Genomic DNA, 23,705 nt, shown 5'->3' with positions numbered 1-23,705 from the left:
CCGTGTGCAGCATGGGCCCTGGGGTGCCGCAGATCACAGGCTGTGGCCCGAGAGGGAGTGTTTGTGTTGGATCTGCTGCTTCCACCAGAGAAGAGTTTTCTCCCATTCATGACAGAATCCTTCCTAGGAGGACCAAGGATGTCCCCCCGAGTGGGGGCCGGAGCCACTCCGTGGCCTGTGCATCCCATCAGCCGACCTGGGGGTGTGGACCCGCTGTCCAAGATGAGCTGCCGCTGCAGGAGGCTTTCAGCAGAGTGGGCTTCACTTTCTGGGCCTGCCTGTCTTCCATGTAGCAAGGCGGCTGGCCCTGGCCCTATGCCCTGTCCCCTGCCCCACCCCTGGCCACCCTTGCACTTCTGCTTTGGCTCCTTGGAGTTTATTACTGCCCATCCACGTGGCTCCCTGCAGCAGCCTGCCTCTGCTTCTTCCGTCTAGACCTCAGCATCCCTGTCTTCAGATGAAAAGGGCAAGAAGACCAAGAAGAGAACCCGCAGGCGGAGAACCAGGGGTGAAGGAAAGAAGGAGTCTGAGGATGAGTGTTTCCGCTGTGGGGACGGCGGCCAGCTGGTGCTGTGTGACCGCAAGTCCTGCACCAAGGCCTACCATCTGTCGTGCCTGGGCCTGGGCAAGCGGCCCTTTGGTGGGTGAGCGGGCCCCCTGGCGGCCTTGGTGTTGGGGGGGTCCCATCCCAGGCTCTCCTCTCCCTCTCTCAGCCTGGGGAGGCCCGTGGCATTGACAGTCATGGGGCCGGGGTGGCAACCCCACAAGTGTAGGCCATGTCAGGGCCAGTGGCAAGGGAGGAGGGGACAGGTAGCGGGGTCTGCCTGGTGCTTCCAGCCTCGGTTCAGGGAGATTACGGGTGCCAGAGATACCATCCCCTGTGGTCTGAGAGGAAAAATAGGCCTTTGCCCAGAGCAGTCGAAAAGCTGTAAAAGAAAAGGTCTAACATGTTTGAGTGTAAGAGAAAAATAATTACGTGCAGATGACAAAGCACAATTTCATAGACAAACAGGAGAGAAACCTGTTTGCAGGAGGCGTGAACATGACCTCTACAGTTAAGGCCAGTAGACCCTGGATCCAGGCCACAGCGAGGTCACAGAAGAGAAGCCAGCATCTGCTGGCCACCCCGAGAGCCACCTCATCCTGCACAGGATGGAGGCCGGGGACTTGGGATGCAGGTGCCCTCTGCCAGGCCCACCCACCAGGCCTCTGAGTGCCCGTCCTCCCTCCTCTTCATGTTTTTGCAGCTCAATAGGCAGCAATGCCTTGTCTTAATTTGTGTCCATCTCACTGGACAGTTTTAAAATAGGTTCTCAACCACGAAGATGTTAAAAGTGGTTACAGTTTTCGTCATTTCTGCTAATTTGTTTTGTTGCAGGGAAGTGGGAATGTCCTTGGCATCACTGTGACGTGTGTGGCAAACCTTCCACTTCATTTTGCCACTTTTGCCCTAATTCATTTTGCAAGGAACACCAGGATGGGACAGCCTTCAGCTCCACCCAGGATGGGCGGTCGTACTGCTACGAGCATGACTTGGGGGCAGAGTCGGCTCGAAGCACCAAGACTGAGAAACCCTTCCCGGAACCCATGAAGTCCAAGGGGAAGAGGAAGAAAAGGAGGTGCTGGAGGAGAGTCACGGAAGGCAAATAGCGCCAGGCAGCGGCTTGGCCAGATCCAGGGGTAAAGGGCCACAGAGGGGACTGGCCCGAGGACCCAGCTCGAAGCCGCTATGCCAGCCGCCTAGGCCTCCTGGGGGGGAGCGCCGTCCACCACTGAGCCATCCTCAGCAGCGCCCGCTGCGTCTGCACTGACGACCCATCTGAGCCACAAGGTTCAGAAGGTTCCTGGACAAACAAGCCTTACTCCACAGCATTACAGCTACACTTGAATTTCTGAGAATGTCAAGGTTCCCTCCCACTCTATTTTTGTAGGTTAAAGTTATAATTGAAAATTAATTGGCATATGAAATGTTTTTATCTCACCCGAAATGTAGAGTAGTATTTTTCTAAAGGATCACTATTATCTCTTTAATCTTCACAATGTTACTCGGCCTGCTTACCTGTCTTCATCACTCAGGAGAGACCAGGATGGGGCCTGGCCTGGGCAAGGGCTCAGACCCTGGATTCCCTGGAAACCATGATTTTGATCATTATTTTGCTCATATGAAACAGCTGTATGACTTTTTTTTTTTTTTGTACTAATGTGAAATTTTTCCTCAAAATGCTTCTTTTCCATCCTGGTGAGAAGCCGGCCCCAGGAGTGGTGATAGTGATAGTGTTGTTGTAAGATTCCCCTGTAGTTTGTTCTGTCATGGATCTGGACTGAGCGGCGCCATCGCGTCACGTCCCACGTGTGGGGTCGCGAGCATAGTCTCTCCCGACCAGGCCAGGTCTGGCACATCTCACCTGGGCCTGTCTCCTGAACGCACTAGGTCCTTACCAACATTTGGGGGAAGACTTTGTATATTTTTTTCATTTGGCTTTTACCAGTTTCTGGCTTTTATTCTCAATATATTTTTGCTAAACTTGTTTCACAAATTACCACCGACTGAAATGTGTATTTACTGATGCGGCCCCAAGTTGTCCCTGAGAAAGGAGTGGTGCTCGGTGGGGGTGAGGCCCTTTGGGGGCTGTGTTCTGCCCTGGGGCACAGCTTGTGCTGGGTGCTCCCCACCCTGGGGCCCAGGGCATTTCTTTAGGGGTCTGAGGAGAGGCCCAGAGTTTAGAACTCTTCCATCCAGTTACTGACGTTCTGTCACGCTTGTGGGTCCGTTCGTGGAGAACATGCTCGGCTGGGACACCACGGAGAAGCGCGTGCCGGGGCTCCAGGCCTGCCCGGCACCACCTGCACGCACACCAGTGGGTGGCGCCCGTCCTGGAGTTTTCCTGAGATGCCCACTAACTCTTATTTATTCCCACAAAGTGAGAAGCTTCTGGGAATATGAAGTTGTCTTCTCTTCTTGAAGTTCCTCTTGACCTTGACCATGGGGCGACTGGAGCGCGGCAAGGGCGGGGGTCCTGCCAGGCACCTGTGTGCACTCTGTGGGGCCTGCAGTCTCCATGCTCACAATGGGAGGGAAGGGAATCCTCAGCGGCAGATGCTTTTTTCTGGCCCTTAAGGAGGACATGTATCCCAGAGATGTATACCCAGCCCCTCTTGAAAACTGCTCCTGAGGTCTCCTGTTCATTCTTCCGTCGTCTCTGCCTTGCACAGTTGCAGGATGTCCTTGGACCCAGACCCCTGTTCACTACTGCTCCGTGGTTCTGTGATACGAGCTCTTGGGGGCAGTGGTCTCTGCCAGGCTGACCACAGGGAAGGTCTTCTTTAGGTGCGAGGCCCCTGACACCTGCAGGTACGCACCTCCCCCTGCACTTACTGGGTGCAGAGTGTTCCCAACTGTGGCTGTCCCTCTGGCCCCTTTCCTGCCACCATCCTGGAGATGGGAGCCACCCCTGGCGACCCAGGAGATCCGGGAGCATGGTCATCAGTTGACTCCTGCAATGGCTCAGGTGACCTCTGGAAATGTACTTGCTTGGTAAGACACAGGGACTGAGGGGATCTCAGTTTAGAACTCTAATTGCTCTCACATTGTCCTAAGAAAATACTGGATTGATTCATAGATTTGTGCTCCTTCTTCCCTGAACAACTCAGGTTGTTCAGTGGTGACTCAGCAGCACCCCCACACCCTTGCTGCCACACGCGGGGCTCGCCTGTCCGCTCCCACCAGCCGAGGGACATCTGGACCAGTCAGACCAGCAGCCTGGGCTTGCAGTGCACTTTGGGGAGCAGATTAACTTATTTTTTGTATTTGACGTAGTAAAATCTTGGGATTTTTTTTTTTAGTCACTTTGATATTTTCAAATTCTACGATCTTTCTGAAGGAAATACTGGAAACATTTTAAATATGGTTATCCTCTTTCCAGAAACTGTTGAACCTAATGAGCAAGTAACACTAACTTTGCAAATCTCTAGAAAACTGGTTTATGGATCTGAGTACGAGGCTGCAGCATGACAGCTGAGCCCTGAGGGCTCTGCCCAGAGTCTGAGGGGGAGCTTGGAGAGCTCTTTTGCGGGGATTCAGTCTTTCTGAATGGCAGCTTCAGTCCTTTGTCATGAAATGCAAAGCAGAAACAAAACAAAAATTGCCCCAACTTCTCCGGATTACTCAGCATCACCATTCCCCATCACCCATGAGGTGGCACCAGCACGGGTATCCGCAGTCAGGACATGCAACCACTGTGGGGGACCGAGTATGGCACCTGCGGCGCATGGGGAGTCTCCATCTGGCCTGTTCCATCAGGAACCGCATCGCGTGGACACCACGCCTCCCCCCACCTCTTGCCCCCCCACACACACACACTCAGGTCCATGCTCCTGCCACCTCTGAAGTTCTGATCTTGACATACAAACCACAGGGTGTGTACTGCCCACCTTCCAGAACTACCGTATTTCCAGGAATTAAAGATAAGCCTGTTTTGATGGAAATTAATGCAAATGACTGTTGCCAAATTCTCAGTCCTCCAAGCAGCACAGTATTGGGCATTAGTCACTAGAGTGAATGGCTGTCCCGGGCGTCCCGGTGTCCGCTGTACCCTGTTGAGATGTGAAATGCCCCGTCAGAAATTAAATACGAACTGAACTGTTGGGTGTCGGAGCTTCACACAATAGGCGGTCAGGCTCCTATTAGGAACGCTCGGTGCTCTCACTGGTCTGGACAGACTTAAAAACTTGAAATTCCTTCTGGGGGTCACAGACTGAGCTGCAGACGTGACAACTGCCCGTCAGGGGGAAATAACATTTAAAGTGGGACGTTGTGTTTGGAAAACTGTATATGAGTATTTTTGTATTAAAAAATTTTTAAAGGCTTTTTTTCTAGACTTACTTTATATGGCATCACATTTTGAAGTTTGGGGCTTTTGCCCACTTGCCTAGCTCCTGTGGCATCTGGCACAGCCCGACACACCCCATCTCAGATGGCTGCCCCGCTCAGGCCTTGCCGGGGCCTTGGGAGGTGCAGCCCATACCAGGAACAGTAGGCTGGGTTCCCCTTTGGATAAATAATCTGATGACCAAATCCCCTTTAAAGGTGGAATTGTGGGGGGGAGGTGTAGGGGGAGACCTGTCAACATCTTGGCTGGTGCTCGGCTCCGTTCCAGGTCTCCCATCTTCTCTGATAAAGCGCCTCTGACTGGGGCTCTGAGTCAGTGTAGGGGGGTGACAGTTGTGTTGCCCCCACCAGCTCCCACCCTGAGAGGGACTAAGCCCCTGGAGCAGAGAGGATGGGCTGGCCCCAAACACCGCTCCGGGGCTTTCTTTAGAAAAGCTATATTTTAATTACTCAGATCGTTTGTACAATGAAAACAGGCGCCAGAAGACTGGTCTCAATGCTCACAACCATACAAAAGACAAATACAAAACCTGCCTGTGGCATGTCCGGCCCGGTGTCTCCTGCTCTGGGGCATGGGCCAGGCCATCCCCACCCTGGTCTCAACTGTGCTGGGCATCACTTGGTCCCCTCAACCTCGTGGGATGGGAAGAGCATCGCACTAGCAAGGAAGAGCCCTCCCTCATGGTCAGAATTTAAGAAAAAATAAAAAAAAAAAAAGATAAAAGTCTAACAGGCAGAGCTGTCACTAAAATTAGAAGTTATAACTTTTTTGGTTAACTTTAACATTCAAAAATGTAATATTGAATCCAAAAAAGTATCTGAAATCACACAAAAGGTAACCCATATTAAAATTTAAAAAATAAGTCCAGAACACCCCGAGAAATGAACCTAAAAGCTTCAGTGGGCTGGGGCCCAGCGGACCCCGCAGCGAAGGCAAGCAGAGGTGGGTGGGCAGCCCTAGGACACGTTGGCCATGGGCTTGTATTTCTTGAAGCGCGTCCACTGGCCTGTGGCATAGTTCATCTCGAACACGGTGTCCACCAGCATGGTGGTGCTGCCCTGGCCATCGGACTTGGGCAGGTCTTCCGTGTGCTCGCTGAGCTTGATCTGGATCACGTCGCCCTGCTCCTGGCACGGGTTCTCTGTGGAGGACAGGGGCTGCTGGGTGGGGCTGGGGGAGGGTGGAGGAGCCTGTCCCTTCCCTCCCCTGTGGGGCCCTTGGCCCCCACCCCACTGGGCTGCCCATGCACACCCACCTCGGGAGCCAGCCATGAAGCCCAGGATCAGGGCCTTCTCGGGCCGTGTGACTTTGTTGGCTGTCTTGAACATCTCCTGTGCAGCAAACATCTGCTCTCTCTGCGAGTGTGGAAAGAGGGTGTGGGTACCTGGGCCCCAGGGGCACCACCACTCATATCCATCTGGAGCCCATGCCACCTTCCCACCGGGCCTGGGGCCGGCCAAGGGCCCACCTACCGTGAGAGACAGGTTCTTCTTGGGCTGCTGCTGGGCAGGGGGCTGGGTCTGTGGGGCCACCATGGCCACTGGAGGTGTCTGGGCAGCCGGGGTGACGGCTGGGGGTGTGGTGGGTGTCAAGGGGGAAGTGGGCGTCGAGGGTGCAGATGCTGCTGGGCTGGGGCCGCTGTTGTACATGGGTGCTCTCTGCTTGAACTGCGCGGGAAGCGCGGGGCTTGGGGTACTGGGCTCCTCCGGTGGCCTGCTGGCCTGTAGGCCGGCTTCCCGAGAAGATGGTGCTGTAAGCAGAGGGATATCTGGCAAAGGGAATGCAGGGCCAGGGACCCCCCCCCACCCTACCTTGAGAAAGTGGGCGGGCTCCGCCCCACCTCCCAGGCCCTGACTGCTCATACCCTGGCTCACCCTGAGACCTCAGCTCCGTGTCCCCACAGCTGGGGCCAGAACCACAGGCCGCACTGCCAGCCCGCTGATGGGCATAAGCCCCCATACGCCCCCACCTTGGAGCTAAAGACATTAGGCCCTTCCAGACAGCAGAGACGTCCAAGCCCAGGTCCCCCTGCTCATAGCCCCAGTAAGACAGGAACTGCCTTCCCTCTGGTCGCTTCTGCTCCCAGGCCCATCTCTTGGCAGGCACAGCCAAGCCCGGTGGAGCAAGAGACCGAGTCGAGGCCGTGACCCTGGATCCACCTCCCTTCAGGATCCTGGGACTGCGACGGGACCCCTGGGGCCTGAGGCACTGTCAGCCAGACACCCCATCCCATCCCTGCAGAATGCACTCCTGTTGGGCTGTGCGAAGGGGGCACTGCTTGTTTGCCCCCAGAATGGACAGAGCAGGTGAAAACTCTGGGTTCATTCCTGGAAATTTGTGTGACCAGAAGGGTCTCCAGTCAGGACCAGCAATGGTTCAGGGAGGACATGGCACAGATGTCCTGACACCCCTGGATGCATGGGGGAACAGGTCCGAGGAGGACACCTCCAGGTGGCGGCTGACCTGCAGGCGTCTCGGAGCTGGGGATGTAGGAGGAGGCCGGGACCACACTGGGCGTGGCAGGCAGGTAACTCGTGGATGGCAGCGCAGGCTCATTGTTCAAGGACCCGAGTTTCTGGAACACAGTTTACAGTCCTCCTGGACGCTGGGCTCTGCTGGCTCCTCTGTGAACCTCCACCCCCAGCCCCGGGGCAGGATGGCAGGCTTGCAGTCCTAAGGGCTGGGGAAGGGGTGCCTGGCTGTGCTGGACCTCCCCGCCACCCCCCATCCAGAGCTGCTTGTCTGCTTGGGGAGCTTTCCAAATCAGCCGCCTCTGAGGAAAGAAGGGCTGCCAGTCTTCCTCTGCCATGAATACCAACGACCAAGGGAAGACCCCTCCTCGTACGAAGTGAGGAAACAGCCCCACAGCAGGAAGAAACAAAACCATCGCCCAGAAACCTGTGGCTCCAAGGCCTTTCTCCAGCCTTGGCTTGCAGCCCTATCCCCATGGGCTGCACCTGCACGGTCCGCGTGGACGAGACTCCAAGAAGCAGGCTGCGCTAGGCCACTGACCCTCACCTCACCCGACAGGGGAAACCAAGTCACCACACTGAGGAGATCGCTGAGGAGACCTCGCAGAGAGCACACAGTGTGTGCCTGCTCTTCACGCTACTGCGATGCTCCCTGGGCCTCTGGCCAGCGCTGCCTCTCGCACCCACATCCACACACATCCCCCACGGAGCACATTCTGTGGTTGACCACCAGGACAAGTGGGAGCACACACGGCCTACCTGCGTGGACACCAGGCCAGCCGCGTAGTCCGGGGTGGCGTTCTCCACGACGGTCTCTTCCTTGGCTGGCTTTTCCACCACTTCTGCATCTGCCGACAAAGCAAAGTCCTCGCCAGTCCCCCGACTGCACAGCACCCCACAAGCAGGCCGAGCAGACCCCCGGGGTGTGGGAGGGGCCCATGCTAGCCGCACTGAGTGTGTGCTTCACAGTCTCTGGGCAAAGAACACACTGGGCTAGTTTTAGGACAGGTCGGCCATTGTGTTGCGGTCTTGTTGAGACACAGAAGCCACTGGTGGCTTGAGAAACACAGGTCCCCATGAAAAAAGGAAGGGGTAAGTCGGGGAGAGCAGGCTATGGTGGGGGAGCCCCAAGTACGTACCCAGTGTCTTCCTCCTTCTCTTTGCCTCTCGGCCAGCACCCACCATATCCAGCTCGGAAATGTCAAGCAGCTGCCAACAGACAGGAGCCCACCCTTAGCTGTGCGGTGAGGAATGCCGGGGCCGGTCTGGGGAGGCCGCCAAGGCCGGAGGGGCGGAGCCCACCTTCACTCCCCGCTCCTTCCGCAGAGGGGTCCTTGAAGGCGGGATGGGGGTCCGGTTCCCAGCAGGGCTGAAGACACTGGGAGTGGTGGGGCTTCTGAAGGGCGCCTGCTTCGGGATGCCTTTGAGCGGGGCTGCAGAGAGGATGGTGCCCATCAGTGGCCACCTGGACGGGGCTGCCCCCGTGAGGCAGGACTTCAGGTGATGGGTTTTCTATAAGGACAGAGGCCACCCCGCCAGCATGCTCTAAATGGAGGGGGTGCTCTGCCACCTGCTTGCCGGCCCAGCGCCCACCCCCAACTGCAAGCCTGCGGGATGCTCTGCAGATGTGACCCTGACCCCAGGGGACTTGTGTCTCTGGGGGGGGGGGGGGGGGGGGGGGAGACCTGACCACCAGGTGGCGACGCGCTCAGGCATCGCATCAAAGAGCAAGGCAGGGCAGCCCAGGTGGCTCAGCGGTTTAGCGCCGCCTTCAGCCCATGGTGTGATCCTCGAGACCCAGGATCGAGTCCCGCGTCAGGCTCCCTGCGTGGAGCCTGCTTCTCCCTCTGCCTGTGTCTCTGCCTCTCTCTCTCTCTGTCTTTCATGAATAAGTAAATAAAATCTTAAAAAAATAAAAATAAAAAAGGAGCAAGGCAATGGAAATGATGACATCACAGCCAATCTGACATTTTTGCCAAGAACACCAACAAAAACAAAGATGCCACACGATGCTCAACCTGGCTTCCCTCTTGCACCTCTGGGCAAACAGCTCTGCTCAAGGCTAGACCCTCCCACACTGTGCAGCAAGGATCACCTTCCCCTGTCCCCAACTATGTCCAAATGCAGTCGCCTGACACAGGGATGGTGTCTCCTGAACAGGGCCTGGACCTGTCCCCCAGCATCTGGTGCCTCCCTGCTCCCACCTCTAGGACTCCATTTGGGCACTTGTGCCCAAACCCACTCACATGCAGATCTCACACCGTGATGTGGGCCCGGGGCATGCATGGCCCCTTCCAGCACAGCCAATGGGACCCTGAACTGGATGCTGGGTCAAGGGCATAGTGACCATGCCCCTGCCCTCGGGAACCTTGCTGGGATGGGCCCTATAGGAGGGGCCCCCACAAGGCTTCCCTTTAGGCCCACAGGCGCATCTGTTTTGTTTTCAGGTGACCCAGCTTCCCTGTGGTTTGGTCAGTGCTGGGCCCTGGAACGCAGGACAGTGGGCAACCTGCCCTCTTGCCCTTTGGGGTGTCTGTCCAGGGCCTTCTGGTGGCAAGCCCCAGGGCAACCCACATTCTTATGTCTGCCCTGTGTGCAGGCACGCAGGGCTTCTGCTTCCAACTCTGAGGGAGGGAAGAAGGTGGGCCCTGGAATAGCTGCCTCAGGCAGCTCGCTCTCCATTGGAGGGGGTGCCCCTTCCCTCCCCAAAGAAGGGGGAGTCCTGCGCACAGGGCAGGCACACTGTTCCCCACACAGAGAGGGACACAAACCAGCATCTCCCTCAAGTTCTGGTCAGGCTCCTGCATATGCTTCCAGGTCCTTTTGTCGGAAAACCTAATAATTTCCCCTGGGCTCTCTCCTCATCTCGTGTGCTCCTTTCACCAATACAACCAAAGACACCTACAGGGCCCACGACCCACGCACATCCCAACATTTAAATGACACCACAAACAAAAAAGACAGAACCCTTGAGGTGGGGCCTGGTCTCTGATGAGCAATGAGGGCTCAGAGCTGGGGGCCAGCCTTACTCGTGGTGTCCATCTTCCGGAGAAGCCCCCGGCCCTTGGCGTGGAAAGGCACCCCTGCGCTCCTCTTCAGCTGCTGGGCCGTCTCGGTGGCTGCAAGAAGATGCGTCAAGTCAGCAACACGCCCTTCACTGCAGGCTAAGTATGTTATGAAGAGGTCGCACTGGGTGCATTCATGCAGACACAGGGCTCCCTTTCCCAAACATTCATGCCTTCCCAGAGAGAACTGGCACGACTTCCAATGTCACGTCCTCCACTGAGCCAAACCTACTTTTGAGGAACCAGAGCCAGGGGGCCATCCTTCCTAGAGGGACCCAGAGAGTGGGCCGTAGGGAGGCCTCGGGGCAGCCGGTGGCACATCCTCACTGCTGGGCACTGGGCAAAGCCCAATGTGTCTCCCCACACATGCATCAATCAGTGGAAGGAGACGTGGTTTTCCAGAGCTGGCTCCATGGGGACAGGGAAGGGGAAGCATGGGAGGCTTCACTGTGTCCCACTGGCTCTGAGAAGCCACAGAGCCACCCCGAGCCTGGGATGCTAAGGTCATGAAGGCTGTGTTTTATTCAGATTCTCTGCAATCAGGCCATTTGTGCGTATGGTTAATACCAATTTCATGGCCATTCAAAATAAAAGTTCTTGCAATTCATACTTTGCAATTTGGTTGAAGAAATCAATTACCCTGCCTTTTTCCTGGCAAATACCTCCATACACATTTTATACATCACTATTTAGAGAAACATAAAATAAAATGACCAAACATCTTTAAGGTTAAAGGGACATCCTGTGCAACTCCAGCAAAAGGCGAAGTTATAGGAGTGAGGGTCAGGCCTCCTGTGAGCCTTCAGAGGGCTGCCCTTCTTACGGCCCACAGGACTCATCTGCAGATTTCACCGTTGTAACAAAGATTAGAAAGAGACACTTTTAACGTAAAACTTCTGACGTTTCTAAAATAGATTTAAAATACAGTTTAGCATGGTAATAAATAAATTTCTAAAAAAAAATAACAAAACCCCACAACTTTACGTAGCCGGCTGTCTTGAACAATTCAGGGACCATACACTCTAAAGGAACTCTAGAAATAAAACCACAGAGGAAAACAGAGGCACCATTTCTCAGCATCAGATCCCTCGCATGCTGGGCCTTCCAGAATGGGGGCACTCACATTTCTGCAGGAGCTCCGCTCTCAGCGTGGCGCTCTTCGGTTTCCTCTTTAATTGAAAGTGTTTCACTGGGGGAGTGAGGGGTCCGGCGAGGGTCGTCAGGGCGTTTTTATTCAAGTACTGGCACTCTAGTGGCAGCATGGCAGACGCTTCACACTCGTTCACTGCTCATTCGAGAACCAACACAGCACATTAGGAGCTGCATCCCCCTCACACAGGCCCTGGCTTGCACAGCTCGTGTGAAAACACCATCTAAAGTGCTGTCTCCTACTTACGGTCCTGGATCTTCCACCTTGTTTTCAAAACAGAAAACAGGTCAGACTGCCCAGGGGCTCCGCTCCACCATCACCCAACAGTCAAGGCCGCCAACACGGCTGCTTGTCAAGTGGGTGGCCCTGCAGCTGGGATGTCCCCACCCCAACCCCCAGGACCTGCTGGGCATGAGGGTTAGGATGTCCTGGCTGGCTGGCTGCTTGTCACTCTGGGGCACCATGGACATACAGCAGTACAACCTTCCCAGAGTGTGTTCTAGGTGTCCAGGGCAGCAGCAATACCGAGACATGCCCTGAGCGGCAGGAGAGGCAAAGTCTGCGGTGGCCACAGGCTCCTCCCCGCCAATCCCCATGGGCCCCCACCCAGCGGTCCTCCCAGCCCTCAGAAGCAGCACTTGGATTCAGAACTCATCCCCCTTCCTGTGCACCCCTCCCGCCACACCACCCCCTCTAGGACCTGGACGCCCCCAGGACTCCCAGCGGCCAAGAAGCCCACCTCCAGCCGCAAACAGAACAGGCCCTTCCCAGCCCAGAGACATCACCCAGACAGGCATGGGGTGGCCGAGTGAAAACTGACAGAGGGTGGAGGGGTGGTCACCTCATGGGTAGCAGAGGTGGCAGGGGCCACCTGCAGGGGGTACCAACCACTGGCCCTGCAGCAGCATGGGTTCCGTCTCTAAGGGGCATGCCAGATGCAGCTGTGTGAACCAGGAGAGGGACCTGGGGAGGAAGCCCACCTCCTCCTCTGTGTTCTTTCTGTTTGTATTTTCTCAGTGGTTTTCAGTTCATGTTCTAAACTGAACTCATCCTTTCCCCATACTCTGTGCCAGGGAATGTTCTAGGCTCTGGAGCTGCAACCTGAATGGGCAGAGCTGTGGCCTCAATGAGCTGAGCAGGGAGAGGGCGTCTGAATATGCAAACAGTAACACACTTGGATCCAGCAAGCGCAGTGAGCAGCAGCCTGTGGGCCGTCCTGAGCTTGCTTCTCAAGGCCAGTCAGAAGCTGGGGCTGTGGTGGGGTGGGGGTAGGGGTAGGAGATATAAGCAGTCAAGGAACCATAACATGCTGTACTGCACATGATACAATGCTCTGGATGTCAAATCCACTTTAGAAAAGATGTTTTAAAAGGAAGACCCGTTTCCCTCCTCCCAGCATAACACACACACACAAATACCCTTTTCTCTGAGTTCTCCTAAAATATCTTGAACGTTGGGATTCTGTTCTTCGAGGTCAAGGTTAAGCGAGCCTGTGTCAGGAAAGGACTTGAGGATGTCAGCTACCATGAGAACCCAGGGATCGGAGTCCAAGGTGGCCAGCTGGATAATCTCCGCCAGGGCGCCCTTCATCTGCCAAGAAAGGAGAGATATTAGTCCTGAGCCGGGGTGTTTAAGTGCGTGCACATGCATGTGCACGCATCCCAACAGCCAACTAGGCAGCCACATGGCTGCCCGGACCCCACCTGCCCAGCCCTCTGACCCACATCAGTCAGCATCTTGCTAGGGACATAGGACTAGAGCTGGGCAGAAGCCAGCATCCACGCATCTTTGTTTTTAAATAGAGGAGAGCGCCCCTTGCATCCTGCCAGCGCACATCCTGAGGGGCACACGATGCATCCAACCTCTGTGGCCACTGCCGACACACCTGGACTCGTCTTCACGAGAACCTGTGGGCTCTCCCTCCATCCCCCCACCCAATGGCCACCCATTTCCCTGGGCCAGGCAGCGATGCCCACTTGCACTGAGTACGCCCACCTTGGCCCATGGCCCACCCACTGTCCCCCGGGGTCGCCTCATCTCCCCACAGCCTCCTTGATGGCTCCTGGTGCCTGCACAACAGGAGAGGGGAAGGCTGTCATCTGAGGGCGTGTTCCTGAGAACCCGCACCAGGTCACCAACACCCGCACCTTGGGGCACCTCTGGGACCAGGCAGCCACTGCGAGGGCCTCACCATGCTCGGCAGGGGGGCCAGAAGGTGGTGCAGGGCTCCCACTGCCTGCCCCCCCAGCCCTGTCACGCAGTCTCTAGGGAATGGGCCAGAGCCTTTCCGTTCCCCAGACATGAGGTTTGTCACTCCTGCCCTTGCCACCTGCCCTGCTGCCCTGGAGTCCCCACACCCTAGCACATCCAGCACCAAAGTCAAAGCTCCCAGGTGTTTGATTCTGACACTGTCAGCCCCACACAGACCTAGGCATTGGCAGACCCACTCTAGAAGGCCATCTCTGGAAATATGCAGACATGCGTTCTTTTCATGGCAGAAACTGTAAACATCTGTGGTGGGGGCTCTTTGTTGTAGAAGAATGGCCTGCCCACCACCTGCCCCTTCTCCTTAGCCGAGCTATAAGCTCTGTTCCATACCAAAACCCAAAAGGCACAAAGTGAAAAATATTTTTACTTGTGTTCCTCACTCCAATGAGTCAAGGATAAAACCCATCTCAGGCAAAATAAAATTATGTATAGAAAATTACTCCTCTCTAAAAGCATCTCAAGGGGCTCAGTAAGACAGCAGGTTCCACTGTCGGCAGTTCACCCTCACAGCATGGAGAACAAGAAACAGACTGTGTGAGGAACCTCCCGTGCACCCATGCTCGCAGAGGACAAGGTAGAAGGGGACAGGCCACAAAGGTGACATGGACCCAGTGGGCGGGCACAGCTCACACACCCGGGGAGACCAGCATCAGAAAGATAGAAGACAGTAAATGTTGGAGCCCTCGGGACTGCTGCCAGGCATGGACACTGGGAGCCCGGCTGGCGGTTCCTCAGGAGGTTGAGTGTGGGCACCAACCAGGTCCAGAATATCCCACGGAGCAGTGGAAAGGAGGCCACACACGCAGTGACACAGAAGCCTCACCAAGATGAGACTCACCCAGGCTAGAGAGTCTCTCCTGAGAGCGGGTGACGTGGGCCATTAGGGGTACAGACACCAGGAAGGCACAAGACCTGCTCTCAAAACAGCTCACAAGAAAGCACAAGATACACCGAGAATCCACCTATGCTCATGAAAAGCTAGGGTCTTCAGCTGAACTGTACTCTTGCAAAAAGATACCTTGGAGTCTTAACTCAGAAGAAGGCTGTGTTTGGAAACAGGGCCTTTACAGAGGTGGTCACGTTACAAGGAAGCCACTAGGGGAGGCCTCATCCAACACAACTGGTGTCCTTGTAGAGATGGAAAATCTGGACACAGAAGAAAGACAAGGTGAGGACAAAGGGACACGATGGTGGGAGTGATGCCACCAGCTGCCAAGGCCGAGCCCACCCCGTGCTGTGGGACAGTGTACTTCTGAATTTTTTTTTTTTAAGATTTCATCTATTTATTCATGAAAGACACACACACACAGAGAGAGAGAGACACAGAGAGAGAGAGAGAGAGAGAGAGAAAGAGAGGCAGAAACACAGGCAGAGGGAGAGGCAGGCTCCATGCAGGGAGCCCGACATGGGACTTGATCCCGGGTCCCCAGGAACACACCCTGGACTGAAGGCGGCACTAAACCGCTGAGCCACCAGGACTGCCCAGTACTTCTGTAGGTCTAAGCCACCTAGCCTGTGGTCCTTTGTTCCAACACCCCAGCAAACCATGAGGCAATACAACAACCATGAGGCAAAACGCATATTTTATAAAGATGTAAGGAAGAAAGGAAGAAAGAGGGAGGTAGGTTGGTTAAAACCAAAGAGATTGCTGTTATGGACTGAATGTGTCCCTCAAACTAGACACTGAGACCCAATCCCCAGTGTGGTGGTAGCAGGAGGTGATAAGATCCTGAGGGCAGGGCTTCCGCAACGGGAGTGGTGCCTTCATATAAAAGAGATCGCAGAGCTCTCCTACTGCCTGAGCACAGCCAGGAGGCTGCCATCTGCAAGCCAGGAAGATGGCCCTGGCAAGACACCGAACCAGCCAGCACTAGATCCTGCACGTCCTAGCATCCAGAAACATAAGAAAATGAATGTGTATTGTTTAAACCATCTGGCCGATGGTATTTTGTTACGGCGGTCCAAGCCATTTTTGTATTCAACAAAATCTGCAACAAAAACACCACCTTCAGGGCACCTGGTGGCTCAGTTAGTGAGGGTTTGGCTCAGGTCATGATCCCAGGGCCCTGGGATTAAGTCTTGCATTGGCCTGCTTCTCCCCCTGCTCATGCTCTTTGCCAAATAAGTAAATAAAATCTTAAAAAAAAAAAAAAAAGTACTCCCTCCAGACACTTGAAGATGTAAGGAGCTTCCAGTCCTTGCCAAGAGGACAACCTGGCATGGGCCACTGGAACATCACATGCCCTTATGTTCAAATGCATGCGCTCTCGCCCCCTCTCCCTCCCTCACACACACACACACTGTGCACGCATGCACGTGCATAGCACCACAAATTCATGAGAAAGAGTTGGCCTACATCTAAATGCACGGCTGGAGAGAGATCTGGGACTTAGAACAGAGGCAAATAAAGCCCCAGGGCACTGGGTGGCTCAGCGGTTGAGCGTCTACCTTTGGCTCAGAACGAGATCCTGGGGTCCCGGGATCGAGTCCCACATTGGGCTTCCTACATGGAGCCTGCTTCTCCCTCTGTCTCTCTGTCTCTCATGAATGAATAAATAAACTCTTAAAAAAAAAAAAAAAAAAAACCAAACTGGCATCCAATCTCACAGCATGTCTGAGGGGTGCACTCCTGACGCATCAAAGACCCATCTGTGAATGGAAGGACTACAAAATGAAAAGAAACAAGAGACGCACACCTAATGATTTCTTAAAACTTCCAAGTACAAACCATTAACAAAAAAATATTACTATGTATTAAAATGAAGTATTTCTGTTCAGTGAAGAACAAATGATAAAGTTAACAGGTAACAGAATGGCAGATGTAATCTGTAATGAACTGTTCAAAACCAGCAGTTTACTATCCAAAATATGAAGCCCCCGCAAATCAACAAGATAGCAACCCCAACAGAAACGAAAGCAGATGTTACTAATAGGCAATGTAAAAGGCGGAAATTTGAGAAGGCAATGAACACTGGGATGGATGCCTCAAATGAACATAAGGTAGCAAACACTTTCCAACCAGCTGATCCACAAAAAGGAAAACTGAACCAAACCAAGTGGGGGAGAAGTGGGGGAAATATAAGGACCATGAGGCACTGCAGGTGGGAGTGTGGACATTATGCTGCCACCACTTAAGCAAATACATTGTATGACTTGACAGACACTTCTACCCCATGGGTGAGAAGCTGTGTGCAGCCTGCCACCCAGGGCTGGAGAGGGGCATGCACAGGGACACCAAACAGGGGGCACAGCAGAGCAGATCTGGAGTTGGCTTATCTTTCTGTGAAGGGCTGGACAGTGACTTTAGGGCTTGTGTGCCATGTTGGCAGAAAAAGAAAAAGAAGAAATGATGCACACTTGAACAATCCGTTTAATAATGTGCAAACGTTCTTAGCTCATAAACCTTCAAATAGGTCACAGGCCAGTTTGCCAACCCTTGGATTAGATGAAGAACAACATGGGTGAATCTTAAAAATAATGTTTTATTTTAATAATTTGATACAAGTATGTAAGACAATGTAATTTATATCAATTAAAAATAATATGCACTTGAAGATTTGAAAATACATCCCAAGAGGAGATGTTCAGTGTCACTAGTGATGCTGGAAACACACAATGAACCCTTCAGGAAGGGCCAAAAGGACAGAGACACTGTCAACTGTGGAAGAGGACAGCTGGAGCCCCGTCCACTGCTGGTGGAAGGTGACCTGTGACTACCACCATGGACAGCAGTCTGCCAGTTTCTTTAGAAGTGAAACACAGGGGCACCTGGGTGATGCTGTTGGTGAGTGACCAACTCTTGATTTCTTTGGCTCAGGCTCCCGAGATCTAGACCTGCATCAGGCTCTGTGCTCACTGGGGAGTCGGCCTGAGATTCATTCTCTCGGCACTGTCCCCTCCACCCCCACATGCGTGCATGTGTGCATGTGCAGTCTCTCTCTCTCTCTCAAATAAATAATCTTTTAAAAAAGAGAAGTAGGGGATCCCTGGGTGGCTCAGTGGTTTAGCACCTGCCTTCAGCTCAGGGCATGATCCTGGAGTCCCGGGATCAAGTCTCGCATCGGGCTCCCTGCATGGAGCCTGCTTCTCCCTCTGCCTATGTCTCTGCCTCTCTCTCTCCCTCTGTGTGTGTGTCTCTCATGAATAAAGAAATTAAAAATAATAATAAAATAAAAAAAAATAAAAAAAAAATCTAGAAACAGAATTTCCTTAACCAGGTAAAATCTATCTACCAAAAATAATAGTAAACGTTGTATTTATCAGCAAAAACAAAGTTCTCACTGTGTGATCAGAAAAAAGACAATGTACTAGAGGGGTCCTGTTGAGTACAGTAAGGCAAGGAAAAGAAATAAAAAGTAACTGGAAAGAGATTAGTAAATACACAGAATAATAAAAAGTCTATGGGAAAATTATTGCAATTAGTAAGCCTTTAACACAGAAGGTATTCACAAACTCACATTTAAAAATAAATTTTGGGGGGATCCCTGGGTGGCGCAGAGGTTTGGCGCCTGCCTTTGGCCCAGGGCACCATCCTGGAGACCCGGGATTGAATCCCCCGTCGGGCTCCTGGTGCATGGAGCCTGCTTCTCCCTCTGCCTATGTCTCTGCCTCTCTCTCTCTCTCTCTCTCTGTGTGACTATCATAAATAAAAATCACAAATAAATAAATAAATAAATTAATTAATTAATTAATTTTGGGCCGCCTGGGTGGCTCAGCTGTTTAGTGCCACCTTCAGCCCAGGGTGTGATCCTGGAGACCTGGGATCGAGTCCCACATCAGGCACCCTGCATGGAGCCTGTTTCTCCCTCTGCCTGTGTCTGCCCCCCCCCCCTCTCTGTCTCTCATGAATATATAAAATCTTTAAAAAAATAAATTTTAACAGATACTATTTAAGACAGCGAAAGAAATATGAAATATCTAGTAACACATCTAACAGAAAATGGAAGATCTGTGAAGAAAATCAGAACGCTTTAAGCAAATATTAAAGATCTAAATAGATCCATATTCATAATTTATGAGATTCAATATTATTAAAATGATTTTACCCCAGAATGCACTACAAATTCAACTCAGTCTTAACCAAAATCCCAAAGTGTTGTATGTGTAACCTGAGGAGTGCAGATTAAATCTATATGTGAACAGAAACAACCAAGAATAGCCAGAGATGTTCCTGAAGAATAAAGGGGGAAGTTCTGCTGTTAGCTGGCAAAACTTTGCATACAGTGGCAGTAAGAGGACTTAGTGGGTTATTGGTACAGTGGTATATAAATAGCCTGAAGGAACAGAGCAGAACCCAGACACAGACCCACAGAAGTGACAGTGCAAATCAACAGGGAAAAGAAGCTGTTTCAGTAAATGGTAATGGTGCTGGACTAAATGGACATCCCTGTGGAAAATAAAACTGGATTCCCAGCTTCACACAATGATTAATTCCAGGTAGATTGAAGACTCCGACGTGAAAGGCAAACTGAGCTGCTCAAACAAGACTGCAGAAGTGTCCGCCCGCCAGGCAGGGAGCCACATCCCAAATGAGACAAAATCAGCCCCAATCAGAGGAAGGCAAGACTGGCAAAGGCACCCAGTTATAGCTGAGAGTGTCTGTACATCCAAAGGTTCTGTGAAAAAGACTTAAGACTGTAAAGTATCTGTAAAATATATAACTGAAAAAGGACTGCTAGCCAAGATTCATATATATTTATATATAAAAAAACAACCTAAAAAAAAAAAACCTACATTGCAAAAAAAAAAATAAAGTTATCAGGAAAAACCCTACAAAAGATGTAAAGATTTTATTTCCTACAAAAGAAGGAATTTGTGAATAAATACATGAAAAATGCTCAACCACACGAGTAGTAAGGCAAATACAAATTAAAGACATTGAATGTGGTGACTATAGTTAATTACACTATACTGTATATTTGAAAGTTGCTGAGAGTAAGTCTTAAAAGTTCTCATCCCAAGAAAAAAAGATTCTGCAGGCATGGTAGACTTACAGTGGTGATGATAGGCAGTATGTGCAAACATTGTATCACTGCCTTGCATGTCTGAAACTCATTTAGGGTTGTATGTCGATTATACCTCAATTTAAAAAATGGTGCGAGGGTACCTGGGTTCAGCCCAGTTGAGCCACCGACTTTTGGTTTTGTTCAGGTCATGATCCAGGATTCCTAGGATCCAGTCCTGGGCTGGGTTTCCTGCTTGACCCTCTGCACCTCCCCCTGGCTCATGCTCTCCCTCTCAAATAAGTAAGTAAAACCTTTTAAAAAAAGATATGATGTTGAAAAGCAGGGTCATGACAGGGGCACCTGAGTATCTCTGTGGTTGAGGGTCGACCCTTGGCTCAGCCCGGATCTGGGGGTGGGGGTGTGTGTCCTGCTCAGCAGGTAGTCTGCTCTTCCCTCTCCCTCTGCCCCTCTGCCCCTCCCCGCTCCCCTGCCTGCTCTCTCTCAAAGACATAAATCTTTAAAATAGTGAAAATAAATTTACAAATGGCGCAGGAACTCTGGTAGAACACAAACAAGAAAACCCCACCACACCTTCAGGCAGCCAGCAGGGGTTCATGTGACACAAGCACCCTGAGATACAAGTAGCATAAGGTCAGGACCCGGGTTCCACTCATGGACATTACACCCAGAAATGTGTGCTTCCCACATCCCAATACAAACACGAGACCCTCGGCACCGGCAGTATCCACAGCAGTGAACGCTGTGCACAACCCACTGTCCGATGGGGTGGGACGGACTGGGGCAGGATGGACGGGGGCAGAATAGATGGGGCTGGGATGGACAGGGCGGCACGGAGGGGCGGCATGGACCAGGCAGGATGGATGGGCAGAGATACTACTCAGGGACAGCCCGGACAGTCCACCCGGCATGCACGCAGGTGGCCCCACCGAGGTGCATCTGTCCCCAGGCCCCACCTGCCGCCCCCCCCCCCCCCCGCCCCGCCCATTCGGAAAACACAGCAGCGTCCTTACAAAAACTGCAATGGCATCTGCACAAAGTAGTAACAAGCACCGGGCTTCAGTATTCTGAAAAACTAGTTTACCTCACACGAAAAATGGCACAATATGCCGTCAGGGAAAAAAGAAAACCAATCTCACATATCCACTAATTCGAACGACGGGAAGTATTCATGCATGGAAAGAATCCAAAGAATACAGGGCCCCAAACAAGTGGCTATTCCGTAAGGTGGACAGAACAGTCCAGAGCCGGCCGGCACCTCTGCCCCCAGCCCAGACCCTCCCAGCCAACAACCTGGGCTCCGGGAGGGTGCGGGGGGATGGTCCCGAGGGAGAGGGTCGGTAGGGGTCCGGGGATGAGGGTCCATGGGTAGGGGGGTTGGGGGTCCCGAAAGAGGATCCGTCGGGAGGGGGCGTGGGGGTCCGGGGACCAGGGTCCGTGGGGAGGGTCCGTGGGGAGGGGGCGTGGGGGTCCGGGGACCAGGGTCCGTGGGGAGGGGGCGTGGGGGTCCGGGGACCAGGGTCCGTGGGGAGGGTCCGTGGGGAGGGGGCGTGGGGGTCCGGGGACGAGGGTCCGTGCGGAGGGGGCGTGGGGGTCCGGGGACCAGGGTCCGTGGGGAGGGAGCGTGGGGGTCCGGGGACCAGGGTCCGTGGGGAGGGAGCGTGGGGGTCCGGGGACCAGGGTCCGTGGGGAGGGTCCGTGTGGAGGGGGCGTGGGGGTCCGGGTACCAGGGTCCGTGGGGAGGGAGCGTGGGGGTCCGGGGACCAGGGTCCGTGGGGAGGGAGCGTGGGGGTCCGGGGACCAGGGTCCGTGCGGAGGGGGCCTGGGGGTCCGGGGACCAGGGTCCGTGGGGAGGGGGCCTGGGGGTCCGGGGACCAGGGTCCGTGGGGAGGCGGCGTGGGGGTCCGGGGACCAGGGTCCGTGGGGAGGGAGCGTGGGGGTCCGGGGACCAGGGTCCGTGGGGAGGGAGCGTGGGGGTCCGGGGACCAGGGTCCGTGGGGAGGGGGCGTGGGGGTCCGGGGACCAGGGTCCGTGGGGAGGGTCCGTGGGGAGGGGGCGTGGGGGTCCGGGGACCAGGGTCCGTGCGGAGGCGGCGTGGGGGTCCGGGGACCAGGGTCCGTGGGGAGGGAGCGTGGGGGTCCGGGGACCAGGGTCCGTGGGGGTCCGGGGACCAGGGTCCGTGGGGAGGGAGCGTGGGGGTCCGGGGACCAGGGTCCGTGGGGAGGGAGCGTGGGGGTCCGGGGACCAGGGTCCGTGGGGAGGGAGCGTGGGGGTCCGGGGACCAGGGTCCGTGGGGAGGGTCCGTGGGGAGGGGGCGTGGGGGTCCGGGGACGAGGGTCCGTGCGGAGGGGGCGTGGGGGTCCGGGGACCAGGGTCCGTGGGGAGGGGGCCTGGGGGTCCGGGGACCAGGGTCCGTGGGGAGGGTCCGTGGGGAGGGGGCGTGGGGGTCCGGGGACCAGGGTCCGTGGGGAGGGAGCGTGGGGGTCCGGGGACCAGGGTCCGTGGGGAGGGTCCGTGGGGAGGGGGCGTGGGGGTCCGGGGACGAGGGTCCGTGCGGAGGGGGCGTGGGGGTCCGGGGACCAGGGTCCGTGCGGAGGGGGCGTGGGGGTCCGGGGGGATTCCAGGTGGCCCTGAGGGCCCGGGACAGAGCTGGAGAGAGTCCGCAGGGACTGTCGGAGAGGAGGGGGCCAAGGCCCGGGGTCTCGGGTCACGGGAAGGGGCGGCCCCGCGCCCCCACCGCCGCCCCCCTCACCTCGTCCACAGTGCGGCGCGGGAGGTGCAGCGTCCCGAGCAGCAGCTTGAGCTTCACGGCGGATGAGAGGCCGTGGAAGCAGAGGCGGATGTTGTCGATGACCGCGGCGGTGAGCAGGGACGCGATGCTGGGCGGCGCCCACAGTTCGTCGGTGGCCCCCAGCTTGTTGTGCAGCCACAGGCCCGTGTCGCTCTCCCGCATGGACGCCATCTTGGGGGGAGAAAGCAGAGAACCGCCGAGCCGGCATCTTATGAAGACACCTACGCGCCCGCGGCGAGGACCCCCAATATGGCGGCGCCCGCCCGGGCGGGCCACGGTGACGTCTCCCAAGGGGCGGGGCCTCGGCCGGAGGCTTCGTGGCGAAGCCGAGCGAAGCCGGTCGGCCGCCGTAACGTATCATGGCGGCATCCGCGGCCGGCTCTGCGGCTGGCTGTAGAAGATGACGTCAGGAGAGGGGCGTCGCGCTCCTGTGGCGGGTGGGCGGGGCGTCCGCCCGACTTCCCGCGCTAGCTCCGTCCGGGTTGGGCCGCGACGCAGACCAGTCCGGGCCCCTCGCCGGCGGGCGTCCGGGGTACCCCGGGGGCAGGCTCACGGGCGCTTCCGTGCATGTGGCCTCCCCTGTCCGCGGGAGCACCCTCCTGTGGGCCTGCGAGACGGAGCTTCCCCAGCGCCCAAGGACGTTTGTGACCGTCCGCGGGGGGCCCGGTACGGACGCGCGCACGCAGTCCTGCGTTGGTTCAGCCGGGTGCACTGGGTGCCTGCCCTGCCTGGTGCCGAGGGCTCGGCAGTGAGCGCAGACCCAGCCTCGCCTCGGTGCCCAGAGGTCGTGGGCGGGCTACAGGGTGCGGTGGTGTGGGCAGAGCTGGGCGGGGGTCCTAGGGTGGCGGGAGGGCGTCCCCAGCCGCCGAGCTGGCCGCGTGCTCTGAGAGCTGGAGGGCAGCCCCAGCCGCGTACTGGCCGAGTGCACACAGAGCGGGGGGGGGGGGGACGGGGGCAGGGGGGCGGGAGGGCGGGAGGGCGGCCCTCCCAAGAAAGGACTGAGCGGCTATGCGCTCCGCTGCTCCACGTCCTGCAGGCCGGCGGCCGGCAATCTTCCGGGGCCGTCCTGACGCCCGTTGGTGCTGGACTAGAGCCTGCCCTTCGCAGA

General features: G+C 55.3%; 2 protein-coding genes across 3 annotated transcripts in view; one reads left to right on the top strand and one right to left on the bottom strand.

Annotated features, from left to right (window-relative positions):
• The window catches only part of NSD2 (nuclear receptor binding SET domain protein 2), an 85,679-nt gene extending 83,139 nt beyond the window's left edge, over nucleotides 1-2,540 (top strand). The window contains exons 21-22 of the mRNA XM_077876379.1: nucleotides 436-640; nucleotides 1,379-2,540. Of these exons, the coding sequence (XP_077732505.1) occupies nucleotides 436-640; nucleotides 1,379-1,650 (477 nt within the window). The 3' untranslated portion in view covers nucleotides 1,651-2,540. The remainder of the gene's footprint in view (nucleotides 1-435; nucleotides 641-1,378) is intronic.
• Nucleotides 2,541-5,309: 2,769 nt separating this feature from the next.
• NELFA (negative elongation factor complex member A) lies at nucleotides 5,310-22,882 on the bottom strand. 2 transcript variants are annotated; one of them, XM_077876387.1, is made up of 11 exons: nucleotides 22,559-22,882; nucleotides 12,994-13,165; nucleotides 11,549-11,710; nucleotides 10,390-10,479; nucleotides 8,663-8,835; nucleotides 8,500-8,569; nucleotides 8,120-8,208; nucleotides 7,353-7,464; nucleotides 6,362-6,639; nucleotides 6,145-6,244; nucleotides 5,310-6,030 (listed from the first exon to the last, which is right to left on the bottom strand). In XM_077876387.1, the coding sequence occupies exons 1-11, from the start codon at nucleotides 22,766-22,768 to the stop codon at nucleotides 5,846-5,848; spliced, it is 1,641 nt and encodes a 546-aa protein (XP_077732513.1). In that variant the 5' UTR covers nucleotides 22,769-22,882; the 3' UTR covers nucleotides 5,310-5,845. The 2 variants fall into 2 exon arrangements, with proteins under 2 accessions (XP_077732513.1, XP_077732520.1); XM_077876394.1 differs by having other exon boundaries at nucleotides 8,663-8,793; nucleotides 22,559-22,881.
• Nucleotides 22,883-23,705: the final 823 nt, after the last annotated feature.

Source organism: Canis aureus, chromosome 2 (assembly GCF_053574225.1).
Source record: "Canis aureus isolate CA01 chromosome 2, VMU_Caureus_v.1.0, whole genome shotgun sequence".
Lineage (NCBI taxonomy): Eukaryota > Metazoa > Chordata > Mammalia > Carnivora > Canidae > Canis > Canis aureus.
Note: the sequence above shows the minus strand (reverse complement) of the source record. Positions and strands in the feature narration are given on the sequence as shown.